The sequence below is a fragment of the Oryctolagus cuniculus genome, chromosome 12 (assembly GCF_964237555.1).
Source record: "Oryctolagus cuniculus chromosome 12, mOryCun1.1, whole genome shotgun sequence".
In the NCBI taxonomy this organism is placed as follows: domain Eukaryota; kingdom Metazoa; phylum Chordata; class Mammalia; order Lagomorpha; family Leporidae; genus Oryctolagus; species Oryctolagus cuniculus.
This window is the reverse complement of record NC_091443.1, coordinates 86,645,555-86,672,342: the sequence shown is the minus strand read 5'-3', so window position 1 is coordinate 86,672,342 and position 26,788 is coordinate 86,645,555. Positions and strand designations below refer to the sequence as shown.

The following is a 26,788-nucleotide window of genomic DNA, read 5'->3' as shown; positions in this document are numbered from 1 at the left end:
GTACAGGGGCTCAAGGACCTGGGCCATCCTCTACTGCTATCCCAGGCCATAGCAGAGAGCTGGATTGGAAGAGGAGCAGAGGACTAGAACTGGTGCCCATATGGGATGCCAGCGCCTCAGGCCAAGGCTTTAACCTGCTGTGCCACAACACCGGCCCCTAAGATTCATTTTATTTATTTAAAAACCAGAATTTCAGAGAAAAAGAGGAGGGAGAGATCTTCCATCTGCTGTTTCACTCCCTAGACCAGGCTGAGGACAGGAAAGGAGCCTGGAACTCCATCCTGGTCTCCCACATGGGTAGCAGTCAGGGTGTCTTGGGCTGCCTTTCCAGGCACTGTAGCAGGAAGCTAGACCAGACATCAAGCAGCTGGGACTTCTCCTGGTGCTCATGTGGGATGGCGGTGTCACAGGCAGCAGCTTAACCACCTGTGCCTCAACACCGGCCCTAGGAGTTGTTAGTGTAATTTGTAGGCATGCCTGCCAAAATGTGTATCAATTTGTAAAGCTGTTAGTCAAAAATCTCTTGGATAACCAGTCCTGGAGATCTGACAAGAGTAGGCATTTGACACAGTGGTTAATTCACTGCCTGAGGTATGCCTGCATCCCCCGTACCAAGTTCTGGCCCCTCCGCTTCTGACTTAATTTCCTGCAAATGCACTGGGAAGCAGTAGATGGTGGCTCAAGTACTCAAATCCTGCCACTGACTTGGAGGCTTCTGGTTTTAGCTTGGCTCAGGCCTGGTTGTTGTGGGCATTTAGGGAGTGAACCAGCAGAGGGAAGCTCTCTCTGTATATCTCCCTGTCTGTTTCTCTTTGCCTTTCTAACTTTAAAAAAAAAAATCTGACAAATCACTATTGGAAGTAGAGAATTATCCAGGAAGCAGACTACTATGTGCACTATATGGAATGTTAACAAATTATTTGCAATTATTTGGAGAAATATTTCTAAATATTTAAGTGATAAAAACATGAGGTTGGCGCTGTGGTGTACTAGGCTGAGCCTTCGCCTGTGGCACCCGCATTCCATATGAGCACCTGTTTGAGTGCTTGCTGGCTGTTCCACTTCTGAACTAGCTCCCTACTAAGGGCTCTGGGAAAGCAGTAGAAGATGGCCCAAGTGCTTGGCCCCTGCACCCACATGGGAGACCCGAAAGAAACTCTTGGCTCCTGGCTTCAGATCAGCTCAGCCCTGGCTGTTGTGGCCATTTAGGGAGTGATCCAGCAGATGGAAGATCCCTCTCTCTGTAACCCTGCCTCTCAAAAAAAATTTTTTAAGAAAATCTGAAAATCATGTAAACAGTATGATCTCAACAGTATGAAAAATGTTATATGTGTACACACAAAAAACTGGAAGGAAATAGATTAACGTGTTAATAGGGCTGTATCTAATATGGTGGAATTATGGATAATTTCATTTGTATGTACATGTTTGTATCCTTTCCTGTATTATAGTAATCATATTTTATCAAAAAAAATAATTTTAAGAGTTACTAATAGGGACTGGTGTTGTGGCACAGTGGGTTAAACCACTGCTTGAGATACTGGCATCTCATGTCAGAGCACCAGTGCTGGTCCCAGCTGCTCCACTTCCAATCCAGCTTCCTGTTAATGTTTCTGGGAAGGCAGTAGAGGATGTCCTAAGTACTTGGACCCCGGCACTCATGTGAGAGACAGGATGGAGTTCCTGGCTGCTGGTTTTGACCTGACCCAGATCTAGGTATTATAGACATTTGGGAAGTGAACTAGTGTGTAGAAGGTTTCTTTCTCTTTCTGTCTCTCCTTTTTTCTCTGTCTCTCTGCCTTTCAAATAAGTAAATAATAAATCTTTTTTTTAAAGTTAGTAACAATTAATAATGCCCCGGTTTGTACTTTTAATATACATTTCAAAAATTACCTTTATTCTAAAAGTGAGAAGTGCTATTTCTTTGTAGCCTTAGATGATAGCATTTCTGATAACCTCATTTTCTGTTACAGAACAGCACATCTCATTATAACGCTGGAACCTGGGGCATTGTGCAAGGACAGCTTCGGCCTTTATTAGCCCCAAGAGTCTACACTCTTCCCATGGTGCGCTCCATAGGAAAAACCATGGTTCAAGGCAAAAACTATGGACCTCAAATTACTGTAAAGAGGATATCAACCAGGTTGGCATATGTATATGTGTTTCACTAGCTATCTGGAATTTCTTTAGATGAAAAGTATTACTAAGTATTCTCTGTGAGTCTTAGCTGCCTCACTTGTCAAGTTGAATAGTAACAGAACCTACTTTAATAATAATGGGCTGAGTGGGCCCTGCACAGGGCTTTTCTGTCATGGAGCTGGACCAATTTGTTCACTGATGGGAAGACATCCTCAAGTGATCTTTGTGGTGATTTGGGCAAATTGATGAGAGTTGTCTTTCATTCAAATCTCCTTTGCTTTTGAAGAGGTCGGAAGTGTAAGCCCATCTTTGTCCAGATAGCAAGACAAGTAGTTAAACTGAATGCATCCGATCTCCGTCTGCCCTCCCGAGCATGGAAGGTGAAGCTGGTTGGAGAAGGGGCCGATGATGCTGGAGGAGTGTTTGACGACACCATCACCGAAATGTGCCAGGTATGTTCACGCAGTGCCCCTGCCCAGCCGTCCACCAAGCGTGTCCCCTTTTTACTGTTCCCAGTGGCTCCTCTGTCAGGCATGTTTCATAAATGCAGCAAGGATGCATTTGTGAGCCTCGTTCAGCTCATGCTGTTGGTGATACATGGATGAACTAGAACAAGGGTTTCTGAAAATGCTTTGTAAAGATACTTTATGAATAAATGCCGGGGCTTAGTCACCTACCAATGAAGAGCTACAATGTTAGTAGAAAGTCTGTTGTGCTACAATGTTAGTAGAAAAAACAACAATGACAATGTGTCCACTTACATAGGAGATAAATCCAGGACCAGCCCTGTGCTCCAGTTTATTCTGGTGTTTTTAGAACGAAGTGGAGGGGGCCAGCGCGTGGTGTAGTGGGTAAAGCAGGGCTTAGCAGGTAAGGCTGCAGCCTGCAGTACCGACATCCCATATGGACACTGGTTCAAGTCATGGCTGCTCCACTTCCAATCCAGCTGTCTGCTATGGCCTGGGAAAGCAGTAGAAGATGGCCCAAGTGCTTGGGCCCCTGCACCCGTGTGGGAGACCTGGAAGAAGCTCCTGGCTTCAGATTGGCACAGGTCCAGCCATTGTGGCCATTTGGGGAGTGAACCAGTGGATGAAAGACCTCTCTCTCTCTCTCTCTCTCTCTCTCTCTCTCTCTACCTACCTACCTACCTACCTACCTCTGTCTCTCTGTAACTCTGCCTTTCAAATAAATAAATCTTAAAAAAAAAAAAAAAGAATGAAGTAGAGCTGCTGTGCCCCAAGGGAGTTAGAAAAGTAAGTTAAGAGTTTGGGTCCAAGCCAGACAGAGTAAATAAGATCACAAATCAGGTCTTTTGATAGGTTGCACCTTGTACTGAGTGAGTTTTTTTCCAAAAATGTTCTTAAAAACCCCACTACCACCAACTCCTTTGGGTTTTGCCTCTCTTGGAGCCCCCGCTCTTGGCCACCTCGCCAGGAAGTCTCTGACATTTTTAAATAAATCTTTCTTTTAAATTAAAAAAAAAAAAGAGTTTGGGTCAGTTTTAATTGGTTTAATTGGCAGATTTTCTTTTAAATAAGCTGTGTTCCTTCCACTTTTGCCTAGTGTCAGGATTTTTCTGATAAATCCTGTGATTGAAGTAACATGTGGCTATCACTTACTGAGTCTATTTGGAATATCACTACGTCCTTCTCCACAAATACACCTACTCCTCTGTGAATTGACTCTCTCATCTTGATTCTTCATATTACAGGAGATTTTCCACATGGGAAAGTTCCTAATCTCATTTCAAATTGAAATCACAAGAACAACGGAAGTAGAGACATGGCTAGCATTATAAATTTCTTGAAATACTCTTTTCAGTGTTATATTTAATGTAATCATTTTGTTCTCTTGATACGTTTGATTATCATTTCTCAAAAAATGTTTTTCTTCTACAGGAACTTGAAACTGGTATAGTTGACCTCCTTATACCCTCTCCAAATGCCACCGCGGAAGTGGGTTACAACAGGGACAGGTAAGCAGCAAGTGTCTGTTGAACGTCTGTAATAATAATAGCTCGTGAAAGAGAAAAAAAAGAAAACAAACAAAAAAAAAAGAAAAAAATAATAACTCGTGAAATTGTGTGCCTGCTGTGTGGCAGGCCTTCTACATGTTCCTCCAAGATTGCATCCTGAGTCCTCATTGTGACCTTGAGAGTGGGTACTGTGGTTGTGCCTTCATCACACTTCTGCTGTGACTCACTGTTTACTATGGAACCAATCCAAAGCTAATATAGACAGAGAGGAAACTCAGACTTGATCTTGAAGCCTGCCTTAGTGTGTCTGAAGGCCTCCGTGGTCTCCCTTGATGAAATTTCTGCACCAAAATTCATTAAAAAGCTTCACTATGCTGTCAAGTCACAGAGCTTGTAATTATTTACAATCCAGAAAATGTTGAGTTTTGGATCTTGCTTCATGGGCTTACAGTAACTGCGGTGATTTTAGGAAACAGGACATTCTGAAGCAGGTAGCTTAAGGATTAACAACTCATTTACTGGCCCTTTTTTCACTCAAAAGATAATGTAAGATGTGGTGTCTGTGCTGTCCAGAACAGTAGCCACAGGCCATATGAATGTTGACTACTCAGAATGTGGTCAGGGTAGCTAAGGAACTGAATCTTTAATCTCATGAAATTAATGAAAATAGCTATCTGTGGCTAATGGCTGCCATGGTGAACAGCACAGCTCTGCACTGCTGCTGTAGATGTGGGGTGACTTGTTTCCAGTGGAAATGAGGACTATCTTGTTTGAAATACTTCCTGGAATTTTGCAGGTTCCTCTTTAACCCCTCTGCTTGCCTTGATGAACACTTAATGCAGTTTAAGTTCTTGGGGATTTTAATGGGGGTTGCCATTCGCACAAAGAAGCCTCTGGACCTGCACCTGGCGCCGGTGGTGTGGAAGCAGCTGTGCTGCATCCCGCTCACTCTGGAGGACCTGGAGGAGGTAGACCTGCTCTACGTGCAGACCCTCAATAGCATTCTTCACATTGAAGACAGCGGCATCACTGAGGAGAGCTTCCATGAGGTATGTCCTGGCCAGGCCACTTTCTGCGGCTGGTCACTACCTGTGCGCACAGACCACAATCTTTCTGGGTGGTTCAGCTCTGGTCTCCCACTTGCTGTCGGGCGACCTGTGCCATGATGATGCCATTGCTGCCTTTAGTTCAACCCCATTCGTTTTAGTAACTTCTCATGGGCAGAGTTGGCTGCAGCCCCAGTGTCTGCTCCTTTCCCTTTAACCCATTTTCTGCCCACTGGAGTGGATAACCAAGGGAGCCAAGGCGGAGAGGGAGCACTGACGGGACCAGAGTTTAATAGACCTGGTTTGAGGGCAGAGAGAGTGTGTCTCATTCGTAACTACAGCCGGATGGAGGAGTCAGCACATTCTTCTGGATCAAATAGCCTGATCAATCCTATGTGTTTCATCTGCCTTGTTTTTATCCTTACAGATCTTGGCTGTGTTACCATTCTGCTCCATTTGTATGTAACATAATTTTTGTTGTCATTTCTACTGTGTAATAGAAATTGTTTTTTCTTCTGTTCTTAGATGATTCCTCTTGATTCTTTTGTTGGCCAGAGTGCGGATGGCAAGATGGTGCCTATAATCCCTGGTGGAAATAGTATCCCACTCACGTTTTCCAACAGGAAGGAGTATGTTGAGAGGGCCATTGAATACCGACTCCATGAGATGGACCGACAGGTGAGAAGAAACATTTCGGGATCTGTACTGAGCGCTCGGCCTTGTCTCCAAGCGAGAGCCAACTGTGTCTCTGACCCCTACTTCAGAGACTTCTCAGGCCACAGCTTTGGGTCTCCTTTCTTCTTATGCAAAGGCTTAAGTCAGCTCTGAATCACTCATTGTGTGGACTGAGGCCAGGCATCAGCCTGGCATCCAGACCCTGTCTTCTCACTCCTCCTCAGTCCTGCTTGTCCCCATGGCCTACTGTTTGCTCCTCATCCCAGTGCCTCCCCCTCTGCCTCCAGCTGGGGTCACTCAGGGCTCCTGTGAATGGTCTTAGGACCCACAGGAGTGCTTCTCTCCCTCCTCCAATGAAGTCTTTCAGACCCCAGCTAGGAATGCATCCCCTGCACAGAGCAGCTGTCCTCCAGCCCCCTCATCTGTGGGCTCTTCGCAGGGGCTGGACGCCAGCTCTGAGACTACGGAAGTTTAATGATTTGAAGAGTGCATATTCCAGACCTTTCACTCCTGGTCCCTTCTTGGACTTTGGCTTTGAGGCACGTTGGTCAGAAAACTGTCCCTTAGCTTAGTGAAGGTGGATGAGGTTGTCTACACAGCCGGGGCTTAGTGGTCACTTTTGGTTCACGAGTATCTTTAGTCCTCAGAAAGTAAATAGCTGACTGAAAATGCACTGATCAGCCCCTGCACATCCGCGCGGTGCCAGGCCCCTCACATGCCGTCTTTTCCAAGGTTACTCTGTGAGGTCGGGGTTACTAACTATCGCCGTTTCCTGGACTAAAGCACCAAGTCCAGAGGAACGAGGGGACGTGTCGACGGCAGCGCCGCGGCGTCCAGGCCCTCTGCTGGCCCGCCCTCGGAGGTCGGATGGAGCTGCCCTCTGCCCTGGCCTCACCGTGTTTCCCTCTCAGGATGAGGCCTGTCCCGCTCCCAGTGCTCCCAGTGTTCTTCCCGCGGCTGTCCCCAGTGGTCCCCGCACCCCTAACAGCCACCCTATCCCTTAGCCTCACGTGTTCCCGGACAGCCTTTGTTTTGTGTTCTGGCGGGCGCGACAGCTTGTTTCTTGGCAGAGCTTGGCTGGGCCAGCCCCTTCAGCAGCAGACTGCCTCCCTGCCAGTCCCTGCTCCCCAGCCTTAGCCCCAGTTGTAACCTGGGGCCTTCTCCAGGGCGTGGCTCCTGTTCACACCCTCAGCCTTCTGTTGTAAGTTGAGAGGGTTGTGAGTTGGCCAGAATGAGGTATTTATGAAGCAAACCGTGAACAGTGAGGAGTCTGTTGGGGTCGGGGTGTGCCATACCACGTGTGTATTTCTGAACACGCTGTTGGCTGCTTGGCTGCTCCCTCCTTGGCACTTCCCAGGTGGCCTGAGCTCAGCACTGAGAGGAAGCAACAGCAGCGCCATTAGGCAGCCTCTGCTCCACGTGCCTGCTCCCCTCAGGGCGCAGGCAGCAGCGCTGGCCTCACTTTTCCCAGGACAGCGCTAAAGGCAAAGAGTGGGTGGTGGAGCGGGAGCTAGAGCCACACCTCCTTTGCCTTTTCTGTTGTTCTCCTGAAAAAGGACTTCTCACTTTCACTTTCTTCTACATATAAAAACAGTTGTTTTTACAATAAATAAATAAAGAATTTTCATAAGAAGAATATAACTATTTTCAAAAGAAAAATATAAATGTCCCAAAGCATGGACAGCTAGGTGAACCCTCTAAGAGCTTCTGACCCTGAGGCACAGCCCAGCTTCCCAGCACATGGCCACCTGCCACCAGCAGTAAGGGTGTGCGCGCTGGCAGGGGGAGGGCTCCGCTGGGATTCGGTGGGGGAAAGAGGTGAGCTCCTGAATGGACGCCATCCGGGCCCAGAAGGCACACAGGAGTCCCGCAGCAGTAAGGATCTTTAACAAGGGTGGGCGCCGTTCATGGGCACCCGGGGCCTGGAGCAGAGGGTCTGGGGAAGCAGGCAGGCAGCCCGGTTGGGTCATGCGGGTACCCGGTCTGTGCACACATGTTGAACGAGCGCCCTCCCCCGGGAGCAGGTGGCTGCGGTCCGAGAGGGAATGTCCTGGATTGTGCCTGTGCCGCTGCTGTCCCTGCTCACGGCGAAGCAACTGGAGCAGATGGTGTGCGGGATGCCCGACATCTCCGTGGACGTCCTGAAGAAAGTGGTGCGCTACCGCGAGGTGGACGAGCAGCACCAGCTGGTGCAGTGGTTCTGGCACACGCTGGAAGAGTTCTCCAACGAGGAGCGCGTGCTGTTCATGCGGTTTGTGTCGGGCCGGTCTCGGCTGCCGGCCAACACCGCTGACATTTCCCAGCGGTTTCAGATCATGAAGGTTGATAGGGTAAGTGTGCGGTTTCTTCCTCCTTGGTCACGTCTGCCCGGATTGCTTCAGTGTTGCTTGCGTGTTTGGAAAACCAAACTGTGACCCTTAAGTTGTCCTGCTGATTCAGGCTTCACACCTGGAATTCCCAGATTAAGAAAGAAATCCAGTAGTAAAAGCTATTCACAAACATCACTTAGCGTCCATGGAAAAAGCCCTAGTGGATGTAGAACGCATCCTACAAGCAACAGCCCGCCCTGAATCTTCCCACGCTTCCCTGAGCCACAGCTGAACTCACAGAGGGATCATCATGTTACCTCTGCCTCTCCTTCCCTATGCTGCTGCTTCTGCAACTCGTGTGCCCCGCATGGCCTTGTCCGTGTGCGTGAAGATCCTAACCAGCAACTGGTGTGAGTGCAGCAGGAGGAGCCTAGAGAGGCCAGAAGCAGCAGTCACGCAACCTGCACCTGCTCGTGTGGTGCGCGTGGGCGGCCTGACGGAAGGCGCCAGCTGTGGAGCCCCAGCCCCACTGCTGCGTTAACACGTGGCGTAGAAATGAAAGGCCACCGAGTCAGAAGCGCACACTGCTGCCAGAGTCCTCTTTCTCAAGCACCCATCAGACCGCTCACTCTCCTCCCATCAGACCCCTGGGGCTCCCTGTGTTGACTCCAGGATGAATGTCAGTGGCCCTAATTGCTTTAAACAGCTCCACATCTGGTGCCTGGTACCACCTCTTGACACCTAGCTCTGTTCTGACCATCCTGGGCTGCTAGCCTTTCTCCCCAGCACCCCTTGCTGTCTTCAGATGCCTGTGCCGTGTGCAGACTGCTCTCTCTACTGGAGGAAGTTCCCCTTTGCACACCTTTCCTGCTGTGCCAGGCAAGCACCATTCATCCTGGCAGCCCAATGCCAATGTCATTTCCTCCAGGAAGCATTCCTGTGCCCTGTGCCCCAGTCCTGCAGGAAACCTTGTCAGACTCCCTTCTTTCCGGCCCTAAACTCAGCACTCGCTGCACCAAGTCAGGAATGTCTGCACTCCCTTTGTCTCCACCCCACTCCTCCCAGGCCCCCTCTCTCATGAGCTGTGCAGGCCCGTGACGCGATCCAGGGAACAGTAAGGAGAGCAGACCTCTGCACGTGAGGCCCTTCCTGCCGGGTTCAGCGCCGGCCTCTGGTGCTTTCACAGCAACTCCCGCCTGAGGTTGCCTGAGCCGGGGCTGCTCCTCCCCTCTGCCTCCTGAGGCCGGGCCTGTGCTCTTCTCCTGGGCTCAACTCCCTGGGGAAGCCGAGTGCAGGAAGGGCTATGAAAAGAGCCTTTCCATAAATTTTCTGCATGACTTAGCAGAAACTATGGGCTGTAAATCTGTTTTGTTGCTTCGGAGGCCGGCTGCTGGGGGGAGGGAGGGAGTGTGCGTAGGGAACGGGTCACTTCTGCTCAGCCCTGGAAAGAACCCTGGTCTCCTGTCTGCCGCCCCGCCCCGGAAATTAACCCACCTGATCCCCTGCTGAGGGCTGTCAGCCTCACAGCGCTGACCACGGTGTGGCTCTTGGATCATTTCCCTGCTACCCGCATTTAATTCATCAGAGCCACGCCGGACCTCTCCCTTCCAGTCTCGTTTTTCTGCTTCCTGGCCCTGCTCCTGGGCCCTCAAACCTTCTCGCCCACTACAGCTCACCTAGGTGGAGGCCATTATCAAGGGAACGGTGAACAAGAAAGAGGGCAGGTTCTTTTTCTGTATCCAAACGAGGTGGTGTGATTACTGTTTGCAGTGGGTTGGAAAATGCTGTTTGCAGGGAGGAGAGGGAGCGGGCAGCACACAGGATGCAGGCTCTGTAGGAGCGCATCTCGCCTTTGTGCTATTCCCCTGGCCGTGTGATGTATCAAGAATTATGTGTTCTTTTTTTTTTTTTTTTGGGGGGGCGGGTCTCATGATCTATCCCAAGCACTCTTCTGATCTGTTTGTCATAATTATTGTTTTTAATGATGCATCACTGTCAGTTACGTGGATGGCCTGGGATTTAGTTGGCTGCTCCTTCCTTATCTGAGCTGGGTGCCGGCAGGTGTGGCAGTCGAGGCATGCAGAGTGCACCCCCTGGGGACGGAGGTGGAAGGGGGGATGCGGCTTCCGCAGCCAGCGGGGCCCCACCCTCGTCCTCCGTTGCTCTGCTCGGGCAGTCCTGCTGTTGCCTTCAGGGCCACGCCCTCCTGGACTCTTACCCTGTGCCAGGCATGGTGTGAGGTGTGATCTCTCAAGGACCCACTGCCACCTTACACACGGGCACTGGAGGAGGTGAGGAGAGGGAGGCAGCGTCTGCCCAAAAGCCCTGAGGGCCCTGGAGCAGCGGAGCCCGTGCTGTCGCCTCTGCTTCCGCGGGCTGCTGGCCCAGTGGTGGCCGTGAGTCCCATGTGCAGGCAGGAGGGGGCTCTTCCTGCTCTGGAGCTGGGCTCGGCGCCCCTCCGCCCCCAGTCATGGCTCTGTCTCTCTCTCTGCAGCCTTACGACAGTCTGCCTACCTCACAGACGTGCTTCTTCCAGCTGAGGCTGCCCCCCTACTCCAGCCAGCTGGTCATGGCCGAGCGCCTGCGCTACGCCATCAACAACTGCCGCTCCATCGACATGGACAACTACATGCTCTCGAGGAACGTGGACAACGCCGAGGGCTCCGACACCGACTACTGATCGCCTGCTGACCGCCTGGGTGCTGCCACCCTCTTTTCTCAATAATGCTCACTTCCAATTTGATGTTGATTACTTTTATGGTAACTACATAGATGTTTTAGAGACATAAACTGACATTATAAACAGTGGCCACATTTAGTTCTAAATGTAACAAAGAAACTAGATGTTTTTATTTTTTTGTGATTGTACAAAAACAAACAGAAACAAAGTGCTCTCAGTCAGGTTTTTCCCTCCATATTTTTGGTCGCTTTTGATAAGTTTGCATGGAACCATTTTGGTGCATTTTTAGTTGGGAATGATACATTTTTGTAAACCCACCCAGTGAACATGACATTGTACATTGTGTATAATTGTTCATTAGAAAGGACAGTTTTACATGAATATTCATATATTTATTTTGTTTTAATTTGAATTGCCTGTGCAGGGTTCCTCATGCAGAGAAATAAAGCGGATTCAGGAGCCAGGTGTGGGCCGCTGTGGTTCCTTCCAGCCAGCTTCTGCCTGGCGCTGCCGGCCCAGGGGGAGCCCTTAGATGGGTCTCCCTCGGGCAGCTGGGGCGTCACTCAAACACCCCTCCCCTGAGGCTGGCTCCCAGGAGCCCCCGGGGCTTGGGAGCCCTGGTTGTCTTCCGCGCCCCTGTCCTCTGGGCGTCTCTCGCTTTGTTCCCTCCGTGCAGGGCCCTTGCTGAAGCCGCTCTGCCTGTCCCCTCAGCCTTCCTCACGGAGCAGCTGCAGCACAGCCCGCCTGGGCGCAGCTCCACGAGGCGAGGAAGGGCCAGCGCGGCCTGTGATGGTCGCGAGAAGACAGGACGCGCCTGCAGTGGAGGCGAAGCGCGGGGCCGTTCACGGCAGCCGGGTGAGCAGCCAGCCGAGGTGGTGCTGAGTGCACCGCTGATGCCTGGAGGGACTGGGAGCGAACGCAGGCGGTAACGTGAGGGTTGACGAGTGACGGGCAACGGCTGTTGTCCCGGGGCCCTGAGGCTCGAACCCCGCCGCCGCGAGTCACTGGTGGTGGACCCGCTGGGCCCAGAGCATCGGGGCCGCCTGTGTTCGGGGAAGGGGGCAGCCTCAGAGCCTCCAGGAAGGCCGTGGCCGCGGGCAGCGCGAGCTGCTGTCCGGCACCGACGGCTGTCCCGCTGTCCCTCGTGGGCACGGAGGTGCTGGACGACGGTGCCTTGCAGGCATTCGCTTCGCATCAGGAAGGGAAGGGGCAGTGTTTTCAGAGAGAAAGGGGAAGAAAATGCTGTTTTGCCAGCTAAGGTGGTCAACTGATCTTCCCAGTGAGAATATTAACAATATTTGGAACGATGGCATCTTTATTTTATTGAAAAAGGGTTTCTACTAGAATTGTGCCTCAGCGGGGAGACCCAAGCTTCTGCGGACCCCAGAAGGCTTCTGGGTAAAGAGGAGCCCTTAATGCTGATCTGAGAACTCAGTTGGTAGCAGGGCTGGTGCTCCGGCTTGAGGCACATACTCTGGGTGGGGGAGGCATGTGGGCCTCTGCCTAGGAGACCACTTCTCTATCAGGACAAGGCCTCTGCTTGCCGCCACCCTGGGCAGATCCAGGAGACAGGTGTCTGGGGCTCCCGTGAGCTGCTGCTGGTGACAAGTAACTGCCCTCCTGTGGGACTGGACCTGGGTGTGCAGAGTGCCGTCTCTCGGTGGGATCCGATCAGAATAATGCCTCAGCCTTTGTGACGCTGTGACCTTTGTGGCCACTTGGCTCTGGACTGAGAGGCAGGAGTGCCCTCTGCAGGCTGGCACGCCTGCTCCCATGTCCAAGGTCAGGCCTGGGATGCATGGGTTCTGCCGTCTTTATTGGAAACCTGTCATCTGTTCACTGTCCTGACTTTCGAAAGCCCCGGGGCCAAGGGAAGGATTTCTTGGGTTCATTTCTAACTCCGGTGGAGGTGAGGGCTGGTCTCAGTCACTTAGCAAATGCTTGCAGTTTTGTGACCCTGAGAAGATTCCAGAAAACATTGAGCCTGGCCTTCAACATTTAAGATTTTCCCGGATGGCCTTCACGGTGCAGCTTTGGTCTGGGCCTTTTGGCTTTGTGGCCTTGACCCAGCACTGCCAGCCAGATGGGGCCTGCAACTGTTGAGCTCAGATCTGAGCAAAAACAAGTTTTGACCCTTGAATCTGGAGTTGGAAGGCGGGCCCCTAGGGGAGCAGCTTATTTCTCCCTTATCGACCAGGACTTCAAGGTCAGGAAAGGGACAGCCCTGGATCAAAGTTGTGTGGACTTCCTGTCAGGCGGCCGGGGAGGGGGAGGGCGGGCCTCACTCAGTTTCCCTCCGTTCAGCCTGTGCAGAGACTGGCAGTGTGCCTCAGGGCGCTGCTCCCACCCCAGCCAGAATCTGAACGGAAACTGAAGGCGCGCGCGTGTGCAGACCAGGCTGGCCCTCTGCCCCTCCCCTCCCCGCTCCCCGCCTTCCCCGTGTGTGGCCTTGTCAAAACCAGCACTGGAAAGAAGGAGCACTCCAGGGTGGGGAAGGTGTGATCTCACACCCAGGTGCTTCACAGAGTTCGCAGACAAGTGTATCTAAAAGACAAGGTTGCTGCAAAAATAATTGAAATCCATGCATGGTTTTGTCCTAACATTCATTGTCCGTGAACTTTTGGAAGACCCCTCGTAGAGGCTGTGAGGGCACGGCTGGGTTTCCCAGTGGCTCTGGGACACCGGCAGGCCGCCAGCTCGCCCTTGCCGGACTTGCCCTGGGACCCTTAAGTTTTCACTTACCTGAGAGAGATCTCCCATCGGCTGGCTCATTCCTCACATGTCCACAACAGCCAGGGCTGGGCCAGGCGGAAGCCGGGCGCTGGGAACTCAGTTTGGGTCTCCCATGAGGATGGCAGCAGCTCAAGTACCTGAGCTGTCACCTGCTGCCTCCCAGGGTGTGCTTCAGCAGGGAGCTGGAATCGGGGGCGGAGCCAGGACTCCAATCCAGGTACTCCGCTGTGGGCTGAGTGTTCCAGCAGCGTCCTGACTGCCCCGTGGGACCCCTGCTGCCTTTTAGGTTAGGTGGGCACTGTGCTCCTTGGGGGTCTTCCCTCCCGCCTGGTGACAGTGAACAGTGGCTGTTGGCAGATAGTATGCAGAGAGCCCATTGGCTCAAGGCCCAAAGCTCCCCCTATCAGAGTGGGGGCCACCCTGGGGCCTCAGAAACAGTGTTGGGCACAGCCACCTGCGCAGCTTCAGGTCCCGGGTGAGAGCGGACGGCTCAGCCTGGGGCCTGCCCTCTTACAAAAGCGCTTGCAGGTGGAAATGGCCGAATACCATTCTCACTGCCTCCTGCTGTCTCCGTCCCTGCAATGGGAGGCCCAGCAGAACCGGCTTCGCCTCTCTCCCTTCGCTGTTCCCCCACTTGGGCAACAGATGAAGAAAGCTGTGTGCCTTTCAAGGGAGGAGAAACACCTGCCGCCGCTGGACGCAGGGCCCTGGTCCCACCTGCGGGTGGGTGGAGCCAGGCGCAACCGTTGCCCACCCAGACGTGCGCTTCCGGCCTGTTGGCTCAGCCCGTCTTCCCCAGGTCCCGGGACCAGGAGCTGCTGCTGGGCTCAGCCTTAACCAAGGTGGACATGAGTGGACTGAAGCCCTGAGGTTGGCGCCGGAAGTCCAGGCGTGTGGCCACGCCCAGCAGAACCCACGGGTGAAGCTCTCGCTTTATATCAGCTTATGGCCGTTCCATTGTCAAAGGGCTCGACCTGGGCTACTGCTTTTATTTTTGAGTCTTTAGTGTGGCTTTTTCAAATGATTTTGACCCCTTCTTCCGAGAGTGGTCGGGTACATGGGCGACTGCGGTTTATGGGAGACTCATAAGAGAAATGGCAGCGAATGTTCTGGAATGGCTTGTGCAGTCGCTTCCAGGAAAGGAGTAGGCTGGCGTGGGCCCGGGCCTGCGCCGCGGGTTTCTCCTCCGCCAGGCCCGGGGAGGGGGTGGGGAGGGGGTAGCCCCGAGGTCGCTCCGCAGGGAGGCTGGGGCGGTGGCCGGAGGACACCGAGCAAGGCCACGGATTCCCCAAGGGTGGGATTCGGGGAGCGCGGGACGGGGAACCTCGCGCCAAGAGGGGCCGGGCAGCCGGTGTGTAGCGAGAGGCACCGCGCGTTTTCCAAGCATCCGGCCATTTAATCTCGCGTCAATCTTACATCTAAAGCCCTCCTGTGAGGTAGGCGTTATCCTCCCCGTCGTACACACGGGGAAACTGAGGCCCGGAGGAGCGGTCGCGGGCGGCCTAGCGCGGCAGCAGTTTGCGGAGGGCGGCCGCGGGCACGCGCGGGGGCTGGTCGGGCAGCATGGCCGCGCTGTGCTCGGCGCGCAGGGCCAGGTGCGGGCAGGCGGCGCGCAGGCGGCGCAGGCCGGCCGCGCTCACGTTGCGGCAGAAGTCCACGTGCAGCGTCTGCAGCGCGCGCCCGTGCGCCGCCACGGCCGCCAGCGTGCGGTTGGTGACGCGCGCGCAGTTCTCCAGGCGCAGCGCGCGCAGGCGCGGGCAGCAGCGCAGCAGGCAGGCCAGGCAGTCGTCGGTGACGTGGCCGCAGCCCGACAGCGTGACGGACGCCAGGTTGGGGCACCTGTGGGGAGAGCGCCGTGAGCCTGAGCCGGGGCCGAGGCCCGCCCCTGGCCGCGCGGGGAGGTGTTCCCGGGGAGGAGCCGGGCCCGCCGGGCGAGGGCGCGTCGCCGCGGTGTGGCCTCGGTGCGGGAGAGCACTGCCCGCGGCGACCCTGGCAGGGCGCCCGCTGGGACCGTCCGGGACCTGCCGCAGGGAGAAGATCTGGGGCGGAGTCGGACGGGGCTGGTTTCGGGGCGCGTCTGCAGGGTGACCTCTGGGCAGTGGGCATCCACTTTTCTAGAAAACAAACAGGAGCAGGACTGCTCCAGGGGCCCGGGCGCTGAGGTGCAGCCTGGGGGGGGGGGGGTGCCGGCTGTTCCCGGCCTCACCGTAGCCCCCTGGCTGCACCTGCTGGCCAGCCCTGCTCCATGCGCCTGGGGAAAGGAACTGAAATGTTCTGGGCATGGCCGCTTGCAAGCGCCGGAGCCCCCGCCTTCGAGTTCAGGTGCGGGTTCAGGCTTTACACTCGTCCCGTGCACTCCCGGGCTTGTGCAGGCGGACAGTGGCCTAGGGCGCGCCAGTGATGGGCGTGGCTGTGGCTCGCTGGCTGCGGGCCCCGGGCCGACGGTAACCTCGCTGGGCCAGGCCGGAGCCAGTGCTGCCTGGAGCGTGGTTCTGAGCTCTCGGTGTCGCGCCATCCGGATCTGCCCTGGGAACCTTTAGAGACTGGACAGAGCGCTGAGCCCCGGGCTTCCTGGTACCCACTGGGAACTCTCTGCCCCGGGAGTGCGGGCTTGCCTCTGTCCACAGAGGACAGATGAGGTTGGGTTTGATTCCTGGGGCTGGGGTCACGGTGTCAGGACAGTGCCGAGCTGGGTGGACCGCACAGGGCCTGACTCACTGCCAGCTCCTTTGCGTCTGTGCCACACCAGTGCCCCTGCTGGCCAGACGAGGTGACCCCCGACCTGCCCGGTTCTCTCACAGCAAGGGCAGAGCAATTTCAGGGTAGCCCACCCTCCACCCCCCAGTCTGGGCCCAGCCGGCAGTCCATCTATTTTCTCCCTGCCGACTTAAAAAAAAAAAAAAAAAAAAAAACACAGGTGGGACCACTGCCTATCTCCTTGCCGCTCTGTTGTGCTGCCGGCGCACAGCGGCTAGGGAACTTGGAGGCTGCAGCCTGGCTGCTGCGTAGCCGCCAAGGAAGGCAAGACGGGCAGGGGGCTGGCGGGGGCTGGTGGCCCCTGGGGTCCCTGCGGTCCTGCCCGCAGCCGCTCCTCCCAGGACGGAGCGGGCCTGGTGGGGCAGCAGATAACGCAGGATGCAGGACGCGACCGAAGGGCCAGCGCTGCTCGTCCTAGGCACACGTCGGTGGACGACCCGTACGTGTATTTGCTAAAGCCCGGGCAGCCACACGGTGCGCGGGCCACAGCCTGCCCGCAGCTGAAGCCCTCTGCTCGCAGGGGTGCAGGGCAGGCGAGGAAGCTGCTCGGGCCCGGGCGCGAGGAGGCGCCCGCCACGCCCCCGCCCTCGCCCCCTGCGGGCGGCACCGAAGCCCTGGGGATGTTGCCCGTGGGCGGCCCCGGGCGGAGCCGGCGTACCTGTCGCACACCTGGAGGAGGAAGTCGTTGACAAGGCTCTCGTGGCCGCTGCAGATGGTCCTGTGGAAGGCGCTCCTGCGCCAGTCCTCGGTGCCGCACACCTGCGCGCGGCTGGAGTGCCAGCAGATGGACAGGCTGCGGAGCGCCGGGCCCAGCAGGAAGTTGTCCTTGCGCAGCTCGGCGAGCGAGCGGAAGTGCAGCAGCGGCCAGAGCGCGGGCTCCTCGAACACGGCGCGCAGCCGCAGGCAGGTGCTGGCCAGGCTCTTCCTGCTGTCCTTGTCCAGGAAGGAGAAGAGGTGCAGCAGGCACTCGCGGTTGAGCTGGGTGAGGTGCATGGCGAGCGAGCGGGGGCCCGCGGCGGCTGCGGGCGGCCCGGCCCACCTGCCTGCCACCGCCGCGGCTCCTCCCCGGCCCGGGCCTGCTGGACATATATGGTTGAGGAATGGGCTCTATTTTTGGCTGACAACTGCTGCTGCCGCTCCGAGGAGGGGGTTGGGGGAAGCTGGGATCCAGGCTCCAGGCAGCAGTTGGTGCAGGGGGATTGGGACTCCGGGCGGAAAAGCAGCCGATTGCAGTTAAATAGTTTCCTTAAAAGGATTTGTGGCCGACCGGCCGGGGCTGTAGCCCCTGCGTGGACAGCTGCTCGCGGGGCTGCCTCTCTAGGCCTGGGCCTGCTTTGGCCTCCCTGACTCTCCCATTTTCACCCTGGCTCCTTCCATAAACTACCCAAGTGCAGGAGCTCGGCTTCCCCAGGTGATTGTTGATTTTAACATTGATTTATTTGAGAGAGTTACAGAGGGAGGGAGAGACAGATCTTCCATCTGCTGGTTCTCTCTGCGGATGGCTTCAAAGGCCAGAGCCAGGAGCTTCGGCTGCGTCTCGGCTCTCCCCCAGGCACATCAGCGGGGACAGGCTAGGAAGCGCAGCGGCCAGGGCTGACTCAGGCTCACGTTCACCTGGCTTTCCCGGTTTTCCGTGGCCCGGCCCTGCGAGCCGCCCTCCATCCCCCACGAACGCCTTCGTTCTCAGAGGCCTGGGTTCTCTTCAGTTCTCCCTCCCCGCACAGTGGCCGCAGGTCCCGCTGGGCACGGCCAGCCTGGCCTGGGGATGCGGGGAGAGCAGCCCGGCCGCCCCCAGTGACTGGAGCAGAGGGAACGGAAGTGCAGGAAATGCTTGGCTTCACTCGGCTGCGTGGCTGGCACGGGGAAGCAGCAGGTGGCCAGGGCCCTGGTCAGCGGAGCCAGCGGCGACAGATGCCACCCAGCGTTTGGCGTGGAGGGGCTGTGGGCCACGGCCGCTGCTTGCAGACTCATAGCTGAGGGCCTGCTCCGTAGCAGGCCTCGACGTGCCCACTTCCCTGTGGATCCTCACACCAGGGCTCTGCACTGCGGGCAGCCCTTGGAGGCGGGGCCCCACTGGGCTGTACCCCTCCCCCACGCAGAGGGGAGGAGCCTAAGTGGGACGCGGAGGCCAGAGCCTGGGTGTGGCTTCAGAAGACTGCGGGCAGTGGGAGGGGAGGCACGGAGCTGGTGGTGGGCGGGGCTCTGTGTGACAGCGCGAGGGCAGTCACTAACTGGTGACCAGATCCTCTCCTCAGGGCAGCGCCCCTCGCAGGAGCAGCGCTCACAGGGGAGGCCGAGGCGGCTCCCTGCGGGTTCCCCACCCACACGGTCCTGGCCCAGGGACAGCGGCAGTTCCAGCATCCGGGGCTCCCGCAGGACCTGCCCCTGCGGTCTGCCTGCTCAGGCCCTGTGTGCCGGGCTCTACGGAGAGGTGCTGGGAAATAAGAGTCGCAGAGGGAGAGAGCAGACTTTAATGAGACTTTGCATAAAACAGCTGGGGTTGGCGAGGCCGCACAGGGCTGTGATTACAGCTTCAGGCGGTCCTCCCATCCCAGGAGGACGGCTGACTTCACCAGGCGCACCTGGACCGGGGAGGCGCAAAGCCCCCGGGGCCGCACGCCCCCTACGCTTCCTGTAAGTCACCCTGGGCCCCGTGTCCTGGCTGCCGGAACAGGCTTCGCCATGACCTTTACCAGGCCCAGGCGAGAGGCCACGTGAGATGAAGTGGGTGGATGTCTCTAAACGGACTGCTGGGCACCAAGGCAGGGAGGGAGAGCTGGCCCCGGCTCCCGTGGAGAGAGGCCCCCGTCTCTGCTCCGCCCGTGTGGGAGGACTGCTGGGACAGTTTCCTTGTTCCAAGGAGGCATGGAACTGGGCACGAGGCCCTGCCTCGGCACCCGCTGTCCCAGGACGAAGCCGCCTCCGCGCCCCGGAGAGCACAGAGCTGTCACCAGAGGTGTGATAAGGCCGCACGGTGGTGGATTCAAAACACAGACGGCACGGCTGCGCCGTGGCTGGATCCAGAGTGGGCGTCGTGGGCTCCGGGAGGGGTGGCCATCTCTGCAGACCGCTGCCCGCACAGGAGAGCTTTTCTTTCCAGCAGCTCCGCCGAGCCCTCATCGTCTAAGCTGCAGCAGCCCGTGCGCCGCTGTCGCTGAGCGCCCGGAGTGCGTTCCCAGTTCCACGGTGCAGACGTCCCTTCCCCGTCTGAGGGCCCCGCTGGCGGACTGTATGCCTGGGAGGGAGCGCGCCGTCCTGGGCCACGTGCGGGTGTCGGCTGGGGCTTCCACTGCAGCTTAACCACCCACACGGGCACTCTGCCCCAAGGCAGCGCGAGGCCGCTCAGCACCGTCGAACGCCGGACCCGGGGCAGCCCCACTCACACTTTGCTCTCACTGGAGGGACCGCGCTCCGGGCCGAGAGCCTGTGGACGTCACCACCGCCGCCTGCAGCCTTCACCGCGAGTTCAATGTAAAGTGCTTGTACCTGGTTCCGGAAACAGACTACCTGCAGGAGGGAAGCTCGCCGCGCCGGCGCCATGCTCTGCTGCCGGGACAGGAAGCCTGGCTGATGGCCCTCCTGCCCCCCACCAACCGACGGAGCCAAGTGGGGACTTCCTGGTCCGGGTGCGACAGAGCCAACAGGTTTATTGAGTTAGTGCTGACAGACAGCAGCCCTGAGAGACTCGCGGAGTCCGCGGTGACCTGTGACGCCCTCTGTTGTCTTTTTCTAGGTCGCTGTGGAGTCCCCAGCACCGCGGCGACCCGGAGGGGGAAGAAAGCATCGATGTAAGTGTGTTCAGAGTGACAACTGAAAACATTGATATGAAAGTCAAATAGAACTAAGTTTTTGAAACTACACATAAAAATTGAATTATTACAACTAAAGCAGCAAATCAAAATGTCTGCTGAGGTTTTCTGGTAGAACAAGAAATTAGTTGGTGCCCATGTGCAGTAAGTCACTACCATTGATGAAATTAAACCCCAAATAGAAAATTGAAAAGTGCACAATGAAATTAAATCTTGGATCAAGTATTTATGGAAAACTGGAAATGGCTGTCCGGTATTGATGAATGATGACTGAGAGGAGGTATTAAAGTTTCTCCGATCCAGCCCTGGCCTGGTGTTCCACGTAAAAAAGGATGTAGGCCTTGGCCTTCCCCACAGTCTCTTCGTCAGTCAGTGTTACAGTGCTGTCATTGAAGTGGAACCAGCGACCCTCGTGAGTTGCATATGCTGTGTAATGTCCAGAACCGACCCTGCAAAGATCAAGGAAAATGCAGAAGTCACAGAAGGCTTTGAACGGCCCTATCACCTGTGACGCATTCAGCCAGATTGTATTAAGTGTGTAGTTAAACAGCAAATCTGGGGGGATGTGTTGGAGTGCAGGGGGTGTGGCACCATCGTGGGGGGCCATCAAAAGTATTTTTAAGCTTCACTAGAGAGACAAGAGCTCCCACCTGCTGTTTCACTCTCCAAATGCCGCCGAAGCTGGCAGCCTGATCCAGTCTCCTAGGTGAGTGCCAAAGACACAACCACTTGAGCCCCCTGGGGGTCTGCATTAGCCAGAAGCTGGGCTCAGGAGCAGAGTAAGGACTGAAGCCAGTAGGTAGGCTCTTGCCCACCAGGCCCAGCGCCTGCCCCAGACTTCTCCGAATACCCTGTGTACTAACGCTGGAAAACAGGAGACTCCCTTCAGCAACCAGCACCTGCGTTTTCTAGAATGCGTGAAGCCGGCAGCGTTGGATTGACGGGGACACGAGGAGCCCTCGCCAGCATCCAGACACGGAGCAGAGGCTGAGGGAGTGCTGCTGCCGCCCGCCGGGGAGAGGCCCGTGGCTGGGAACCCCTTTACCAGCACTGAATCCATCATTCATGACTCGGAATGAACCACCAAAAACCAAATTCTTGATGGGCAAGAAATAGCACGAAAGACAAGTGCCAGGAAGAAAAAGTAAAGCGATGAGCCCCTGAGAAATCTGATACAGGAACTCACCAGGAAACTTCCAGAGTTCTAATTAGCACAGTAGTCTCAAGAAGCCACTCGGGCCATAAAACGAGAGAGAATTCTCAGAAAACAGCACGGAAGGAGCTGCTGTGCCACCTGGAGACCCATGGGAGACGGAGCCAAGGCAGGGGAGTAGTGCCGGAGCCGGCAAGCTCACCCTACACGGAGAAGGGGCGCCAGGAGAGAGGCGGCGGCAGAACACACGACAGCTCCACGAGCTGAGGACAAACTGCTAGAGATGCCGAGGTCCTACCAACTCCTGGCGAGAAAGGGGAGGCAGGCTGGGCCTGGCCTCGGCAGCAGCGCCGCAGGCGGAGCTCAGTGCGCCTGTCCACACGGTGCCGAGTGTCAGTATGGTTAGCCTGAGTTTAAAGGTAAAAGCAGACCAGAGAGAAGGAATAACCCTCACACGACTGGGGGAGGCAGGAGCACTTCCTTGTGTCCTCCTCCCGTGAAGTGCGGTGAGCTGGGGAGGGGGTAACTGCAGTCAGGACTCGGGGCTCCGCTGTCCCATCTGCGTGCCTCCCACGGCCCTCCGCAGGCACTCACCCAGAGCCGTGGTGCACCACCACAGCGGCGAGGTCGTACAGGCAGTTCTCCGGGTCGCTGTTCTCGGGCTGCAGGACAAGGAGAGGCCCCACGCGAGTCAGGAGCAGTGGCAGCAGCGTGACTGCCTCGGGAGCTCCGCCCGCAGCATGAGGCGTGCATGTGGACGTGGGGAGCACCTTACCTCTAGTAGGTAGCATTTCATGTCTAGGCCTCTCAGTGGAAATTCTACATAGGTATCAACTTTGTTTCTTAAATATGCGGTCCAATGAAATCTTTTCAAATGTAAGCATAGCACCTGTATGGCAGAGGTAAGGACAAAGATGGTGAACAAACGCCAGCTTTCAGAGTCCGCTCCCCATGCTGATGTCCCCCAAGCACTGGTGGGTGCCCCATCGGTGTTCCTGACCTGTGATAATTTTTCTTCCACACATGCCTTGTGTATTCTGAAGGGTGGACCACTACAGAACAGTTTACATAGTCTACAGCTGTGAGAATAATTTGCCTTCTCATTTGTCAAGTACCACCTCCCACCCCCGACCCTTGACATTGCATCAGAACCTGGAATTCTACACTTACCTTGGGTAGTTTTTGAATCCAAAACTTTTTTGTGGACTTTTGCTTCTTTTTGCATTTATGGCACATATATAACTCTGTCTCATCAAGTTCTTCTAAGTCAGTAAAACTTCGAAGACAGTCTAGAACCGAATTGATTTTGGCAGCGTTAAATCAGATGCCTAGAGAGGCAGTGTACTGTAGAAAAGGTAGTGAACGCTGAAGGAGCCAGGTTTAAGTCTCGGCTTGATTGGCTACAGGACCTCAGAAAGCATCCTTGCTCAGCTGCAAACCAGAGACAAAACACTGCACCTAGTTTAGGGGAAGAGGGTGTGTGTGCAGCACCTAGCAGTTGGCCTTACTCTTCATAAGAGAATTAGTTGGCTAATCCTGATTAAAATAGTTTCCTGATAAAATTTCAGTGAAAATTTTCTCTCAATATGTTACATTATAGAGGACAAAGCCCCATGCATTTAAAAAGCTTAGAGTAAACATTTTTAATTACTGATTAGTATAGATTATTTATTATCTCCTCACCCCTAGTAAACCCTTGGTCCAGACTCTGAGTCCCCTGTGTCCATCACAGCCACACTTTCCTCTTTAAAGATCAACTGTGGGATCCGGGGTTTGACAGCAGCCAGCTGGTTTGGTAAACTGTCTCGTGGGAGTACAGCCATGCCCCTGTGTGTATGCTCCAGGAGCAGAGCCCAGAGGGTGGGCCTTGGGTGCTACAAGCCTGAAATAGTTGCTCTCTGGCCCTTTATAGAAAAAGTTTGCCAACTTTGGATACTGTCAGTCATGTTCTGAAGTCTGTATAAAATGCACATTATGGTTTTTAGGAAAAACAGAACTTCAGATGCCCATGAGTCTACCACTCAGGCAAGAAACAGATTCTCCCCAATCTGTAAGCAGGGGACAGCCTGTGTGGGAGGCTGGTTAGCCCGAGTCAGTCTTAGCTGCCTTGAGAAGAGTTTCAGAAAGAATCCCCCGGGGGAGCTGGTGCAGGCAGGGCCCCGCAGGCTCAGGTGTGAGTCGGTACTGCACTGGCGTGCACGAGGTCAAGGGGCTGGGGCACTGGGGACTGTGTCTTTCCTGCCGGAGGCCAGTGCCTGGGGGGAACATCCTACCCCTCTGCTCTCCTTTCAAGCCTTTTCCAACCTCCTGGGCACAGTGACCCTTCTGTGCTTGCTTTTGTCTTAATGAAGCCCATGAAAACAACACTGACAACTTGGTATTTTATGTCAAGGATGGTTCCTAGGAGGGTGCATTGTTTCAACCAATCGCGAGACACTAAACATAAACCGGGAATTAGAGATGCTGCTCCCCATCGCTGGCCACAAAGAGCCCCGACTCCACCCATCGTGAGTCCCTTTGACCTGACCTCCGCGGCGCACGGAGCTCTGAAGCCGGGTGCGCGGAAGCTTTCCTGGGCAGGTTGTTTGTTTCCTCACATAAAGAGCTTTGGCCCTGGCAGGGCGGATAGAGGAGGAAAATAAGATGTGAAAAGAGAAAAATGGAAGTTCCCACATTTAAACACTCAAACTGGGGACAGAACTACTTCAGCACGATGAGGGCCATCTGTGGAAACCCGCAGAGAACATCACACTCGGGGTGAAAGACTAAACGTTCTCCCCTGCGATGAGGAGCAAGACAAGGACAGAGTTCCTGCCACTTCTCAACACAGAAGCTGCAGCCAGAGCAGTCTGGCAAGAAAACAATGAAAGGCATCCAAAGAAGGGAGAAGTAAAATTAACTCAGTTCACAGATGACATAAATAGAAAATCATAAGGATTGGGGGGGGGGGTTAACTGTACCTGAAAACATCGCTGAAAGAAGTTTTAAAAGACAAAGGGAACGACTAGAAGGAGAGGAACGAAACTGGAGGACTGACAGTGGCCAACAGGAATTCTTCACCGTAAAGCTACCTGCTGCTGAAAGAAGACAAATTGGAATTGGTCTGCACAATGGAATGGAGAGCCCAAAACAGACTCACAGAAACACAATTAAGTGACTGACAAGGAAGCTAAGGGACAGACCTCAACAAATGGCGCTTGGAGGTGGACACCCACATGCAAAAGAAAAAATTGAGCCAGACTGACCCACTCAACTCACAATGAACCTAAGCTTCACTGTAAAACACAAGACTATAACTGTTAGAGGCTAACACAGGAGAAAACCTAGATGACCTTTATATAGCACCGACTTTTAAGTACAGCACCAAAAACATGAATGATTTTGTAAACTTGAATTCAGTAAAATTAGTATCTCACAGAGCAGAAATTTTTATGAAAAGATATAAAACCAACACACAAAAATGTGTTTCTAAACACTAACAGTGAATATTCAAAACAGAAGACAACTCCATTTGCAATAGCATGAAAAAGAATAAAAAGCAGTCATCCTCAAAAATTTAATGGAGGGGTCAGCACTGCGCATAGCAGGTAAAGCCACCTGCAGTGCCAGCATCCCATATGGGTACCGGCTCAAGTCCCGGCTGCTCCACTGCTGATCCAGCTCCCTGCCAATTTCCTGGGAAAAGCAGTGGGAGACCAGCTAAGTGCTTAGGCTCCTGCTACCCATGTGGAGAGAGGTGCATTGGAAAAAGCTCTTGGCTTCAGCTTGGCCCAACCCCGGCTGTTACGGCCATCTGGGGAGTGAACAAACAGATGATTGCGCTCTCCCTTGAATTCTTTCAATAAGTAAATATTTTATTAAAGAGTTAATGGAAAATGTGTATTTGCTTATGAAATCTCAAGGAGCCCCAAGTAGCCAAAACAATCTTGAAGAAAAAGTAGTACTGGCATAGGGACATAGAGACCAGTGAAATGAAACACAGTGCAGAGATAAACCCTTAACTGTACGGTCAGCTGATTTGATTTTTTTTTAATAACAAGAGTGACAAGTGACAAGACAATTAAGAAAGGGCAGTCTTTTCTACAGATCATGCCAGGAGAACTGGATATCCACATGCAAAAGAACCTTACTCAAGACGCATCAAAGACCTAGTCAGAAGACTTAAGACTATAAAACCATTAGGAGAAAACACAGGGGGAAAGCTTTGTGACACTGAACTTGACAATGATTTTTTTGATATGACACCAAAAACAAGCACCAAACAATAAAAAAAAAAAAAAAAGCTAAACTGGAACTTAATCAAAATTTAAAAAAATTATCATAATTAAAACTTACATATCAAGGGACAGTATAAGGATGAAAACACAAATTATGGATCTGAAAAGGGATTAACGGCCCCAACATACAAAGAACTCCTGCAAAAACAGTTTTAGAACAATATTCAGAAATTGGCAAACAACTTGAATTATTTCTCTGGAGATGTATAAATAGCCAGTAAACACATGAAAAGATAATTAGCATCACCAGTTATTAGGGAAATGCAAACCAAAACCACAAGGAGCTATGGCTTTACAGCCACATTTTGTTTTTTTTTTTGACAGGCAGACTGATGGGGCGAGCATCCATCTGCTGGTTCATCCCCTCAGATGACCACAATAGCCAGGGCCGGATCAGGCGAAGGCCAGAAACTACTTCGTGGGTGGCAGGAAACCATGTACCTGGGCCATTATCTGCTACCTCCCAGGTGCATCAGCAGAGAGGTGCATTGGCAGTGCAGGAGGTGGGACTCGACCCTGGCACTCGGGTAAGGGATGCAGGCATGTCAAACAGCAGCTTAACACACTGTACCACACCACCAACTCCCAAAGCAGAAGACAACACGTGTTCACTAAGGTGGAGACATCGGAATCCCCTGTGTTGTTGTGAGATGGTGCAGCCTCTGTGGGAAAGTCTGGCCATACCTCACAAAGTCACCCACAGCATGCGAAGCCTGTTTCACTCCTAGGGATACACACAGTCTAAAGAACTGAAAGATGACACTCAGCTACAGATAGACCCATGTTCACAGCAGCATGTTCACAAGAGCCAACACGTGGGTGAAATCCCAGAGTCAGGAGGAGATGGATGGATAAATAAAATGTGGTACATAAAATGGAATATTACAACTTGAAATAAAACCTAACACATGCTACATGGATGAACTTTGAAAACATGTAAGTGAAGTAAGGTAGACATGAAAGGGTAAGTTTAGTATGATTTCACTTATGAGATACCTAGAATGGGCAAAGTGTGTTAGAGGAGAATTGTTACTGGGTTACTGTTAATGGGTACCAAGGTCATAAAAGCCCTTAACCACAGTGTGTCTGGATGGTAGGCATATAAGGGATTTTGATGTTGTTCTCTTAAGTTCTCCCCAATTCTACAATGAGCATGTTTCTTGGCAATAAGGAAAACCATAATTAAAACACACGTAAACATTTCTTTAAGGGGAACACTACCAAGATATAGCATA

General features: G+C 54.0%; 3 protein-coding genes and 1 long non-coding RNA gene across 41 annotated transcripts in view; 2 read left to right on the top strand and 2 right to left on the bottom strand.

Annotated features, from left to right (window-relative positions):
• The window catches only part of HERC1 (HECT and RLD domain containing E3 ubiquitin protein ligase family member 1), a 224,822-nt gene extending 213,535 nt beyond the window's left edge, over positions 1-11,287 (top strand). For all 19 annotated transcript variants that reach the window (XM_070054352.1, XM_070054347.1, XM_070054350.1 and 16 more), the window contains exons 72-78: positions 1,974-2,143; positions 2,426-2,591; positions 4,038-4,114; positions 4,911-5,163; positions 5,686-5,838; positions 7,860-8,165; positions 10,639-11,287. In XM_070054352.1, the coding sequence (XP_069910453.1) occupies positions 1,974-2,143; positions 2,426-2,591; positions 4,038-4,114; positions 4,911-5,163; positions 5,686-5,838; positions 7,860-8,165; positions 10,639-10,824 (1,311 nt within the window). In that variant the 3' untranslated portion in view covers positions 10,825-11,287. The remainder of the gene's footprint in view (positions 1-1,973; positions 2,144-2,425; positions 2,592-4,037; positions 4,115-4,910; positions 5,164-5,685; positions 5,839-7,859; positions 8,166-10,638) is intronic.
• A 3,645-nt stretch (positions 11,288-14,932) lies between these two features.
• Positions 14,933-17,439, bottom strand: FBXL22 (F-box and leucine rich repeat protein 22). The gene is made up of 2 exons (XM_051821904.2): positions 16,973-17,439; positions 14,933-15,396 (listed from the first exon to the last, which is right to left on the bottom strand). The coding sequence occupies exons 1-2, from the start codon at positions 17,305-17,307 to the stop codon at positions 15,060-15,062; spliced, it is 672 nt and encodes a 223-aa protein (XP_051677864.2). The 5' UTR covers positions 17,308-17,439; the 3' UTR covers positions 14,933-15,059.
• A 2,496-nt stretch (positions 17,440-19,935) lies between these two features.
• USP3 (ubiquitin specific peptidase 3) overlaps positions 19,936-26,788 on the bottom strand; it is a 192,882-nt gene continuing 186,029 nt past the window's right edge. For all 20 annotated transcript variants that reach the window (XM_051821892.2, XM_051821891.2, XM_051821889.2 and 17 more), the window contains 4 exons: positions 22,447-22,565; positions 22,052-22,165; positions 21,871-21,938; positions 19,936-20,572 (listed from right to left, as the gene is read on the bottom strand). In XM_051821892.2, coding sequence (XP_051677852.1) covers positions 20,407-20,572; positions 21,871-21,938; positions 22,052-22,165; positions 22,447-22,565 — 467 coding nt within the window. In that variant the 3' untranslated portion in view covers positions 19,936-20,406. The remainder of the gene's footprint in view (positions 20,573-21,870; positions 21,939-22,051; positions 22,166-22,446; positions 22,566-26,788) is intronic.
• LOC103351085 (uncharacterized) lies at positions 19,964-26,469 on the top strand. Its single transcript, XR_007910157.2, has 2 exons — positions 19,964-20,102; positions 25,878-26,469. It is a non-coding gene; the product is annotated as an uncharacterized lncRNA (long non-coding RNA).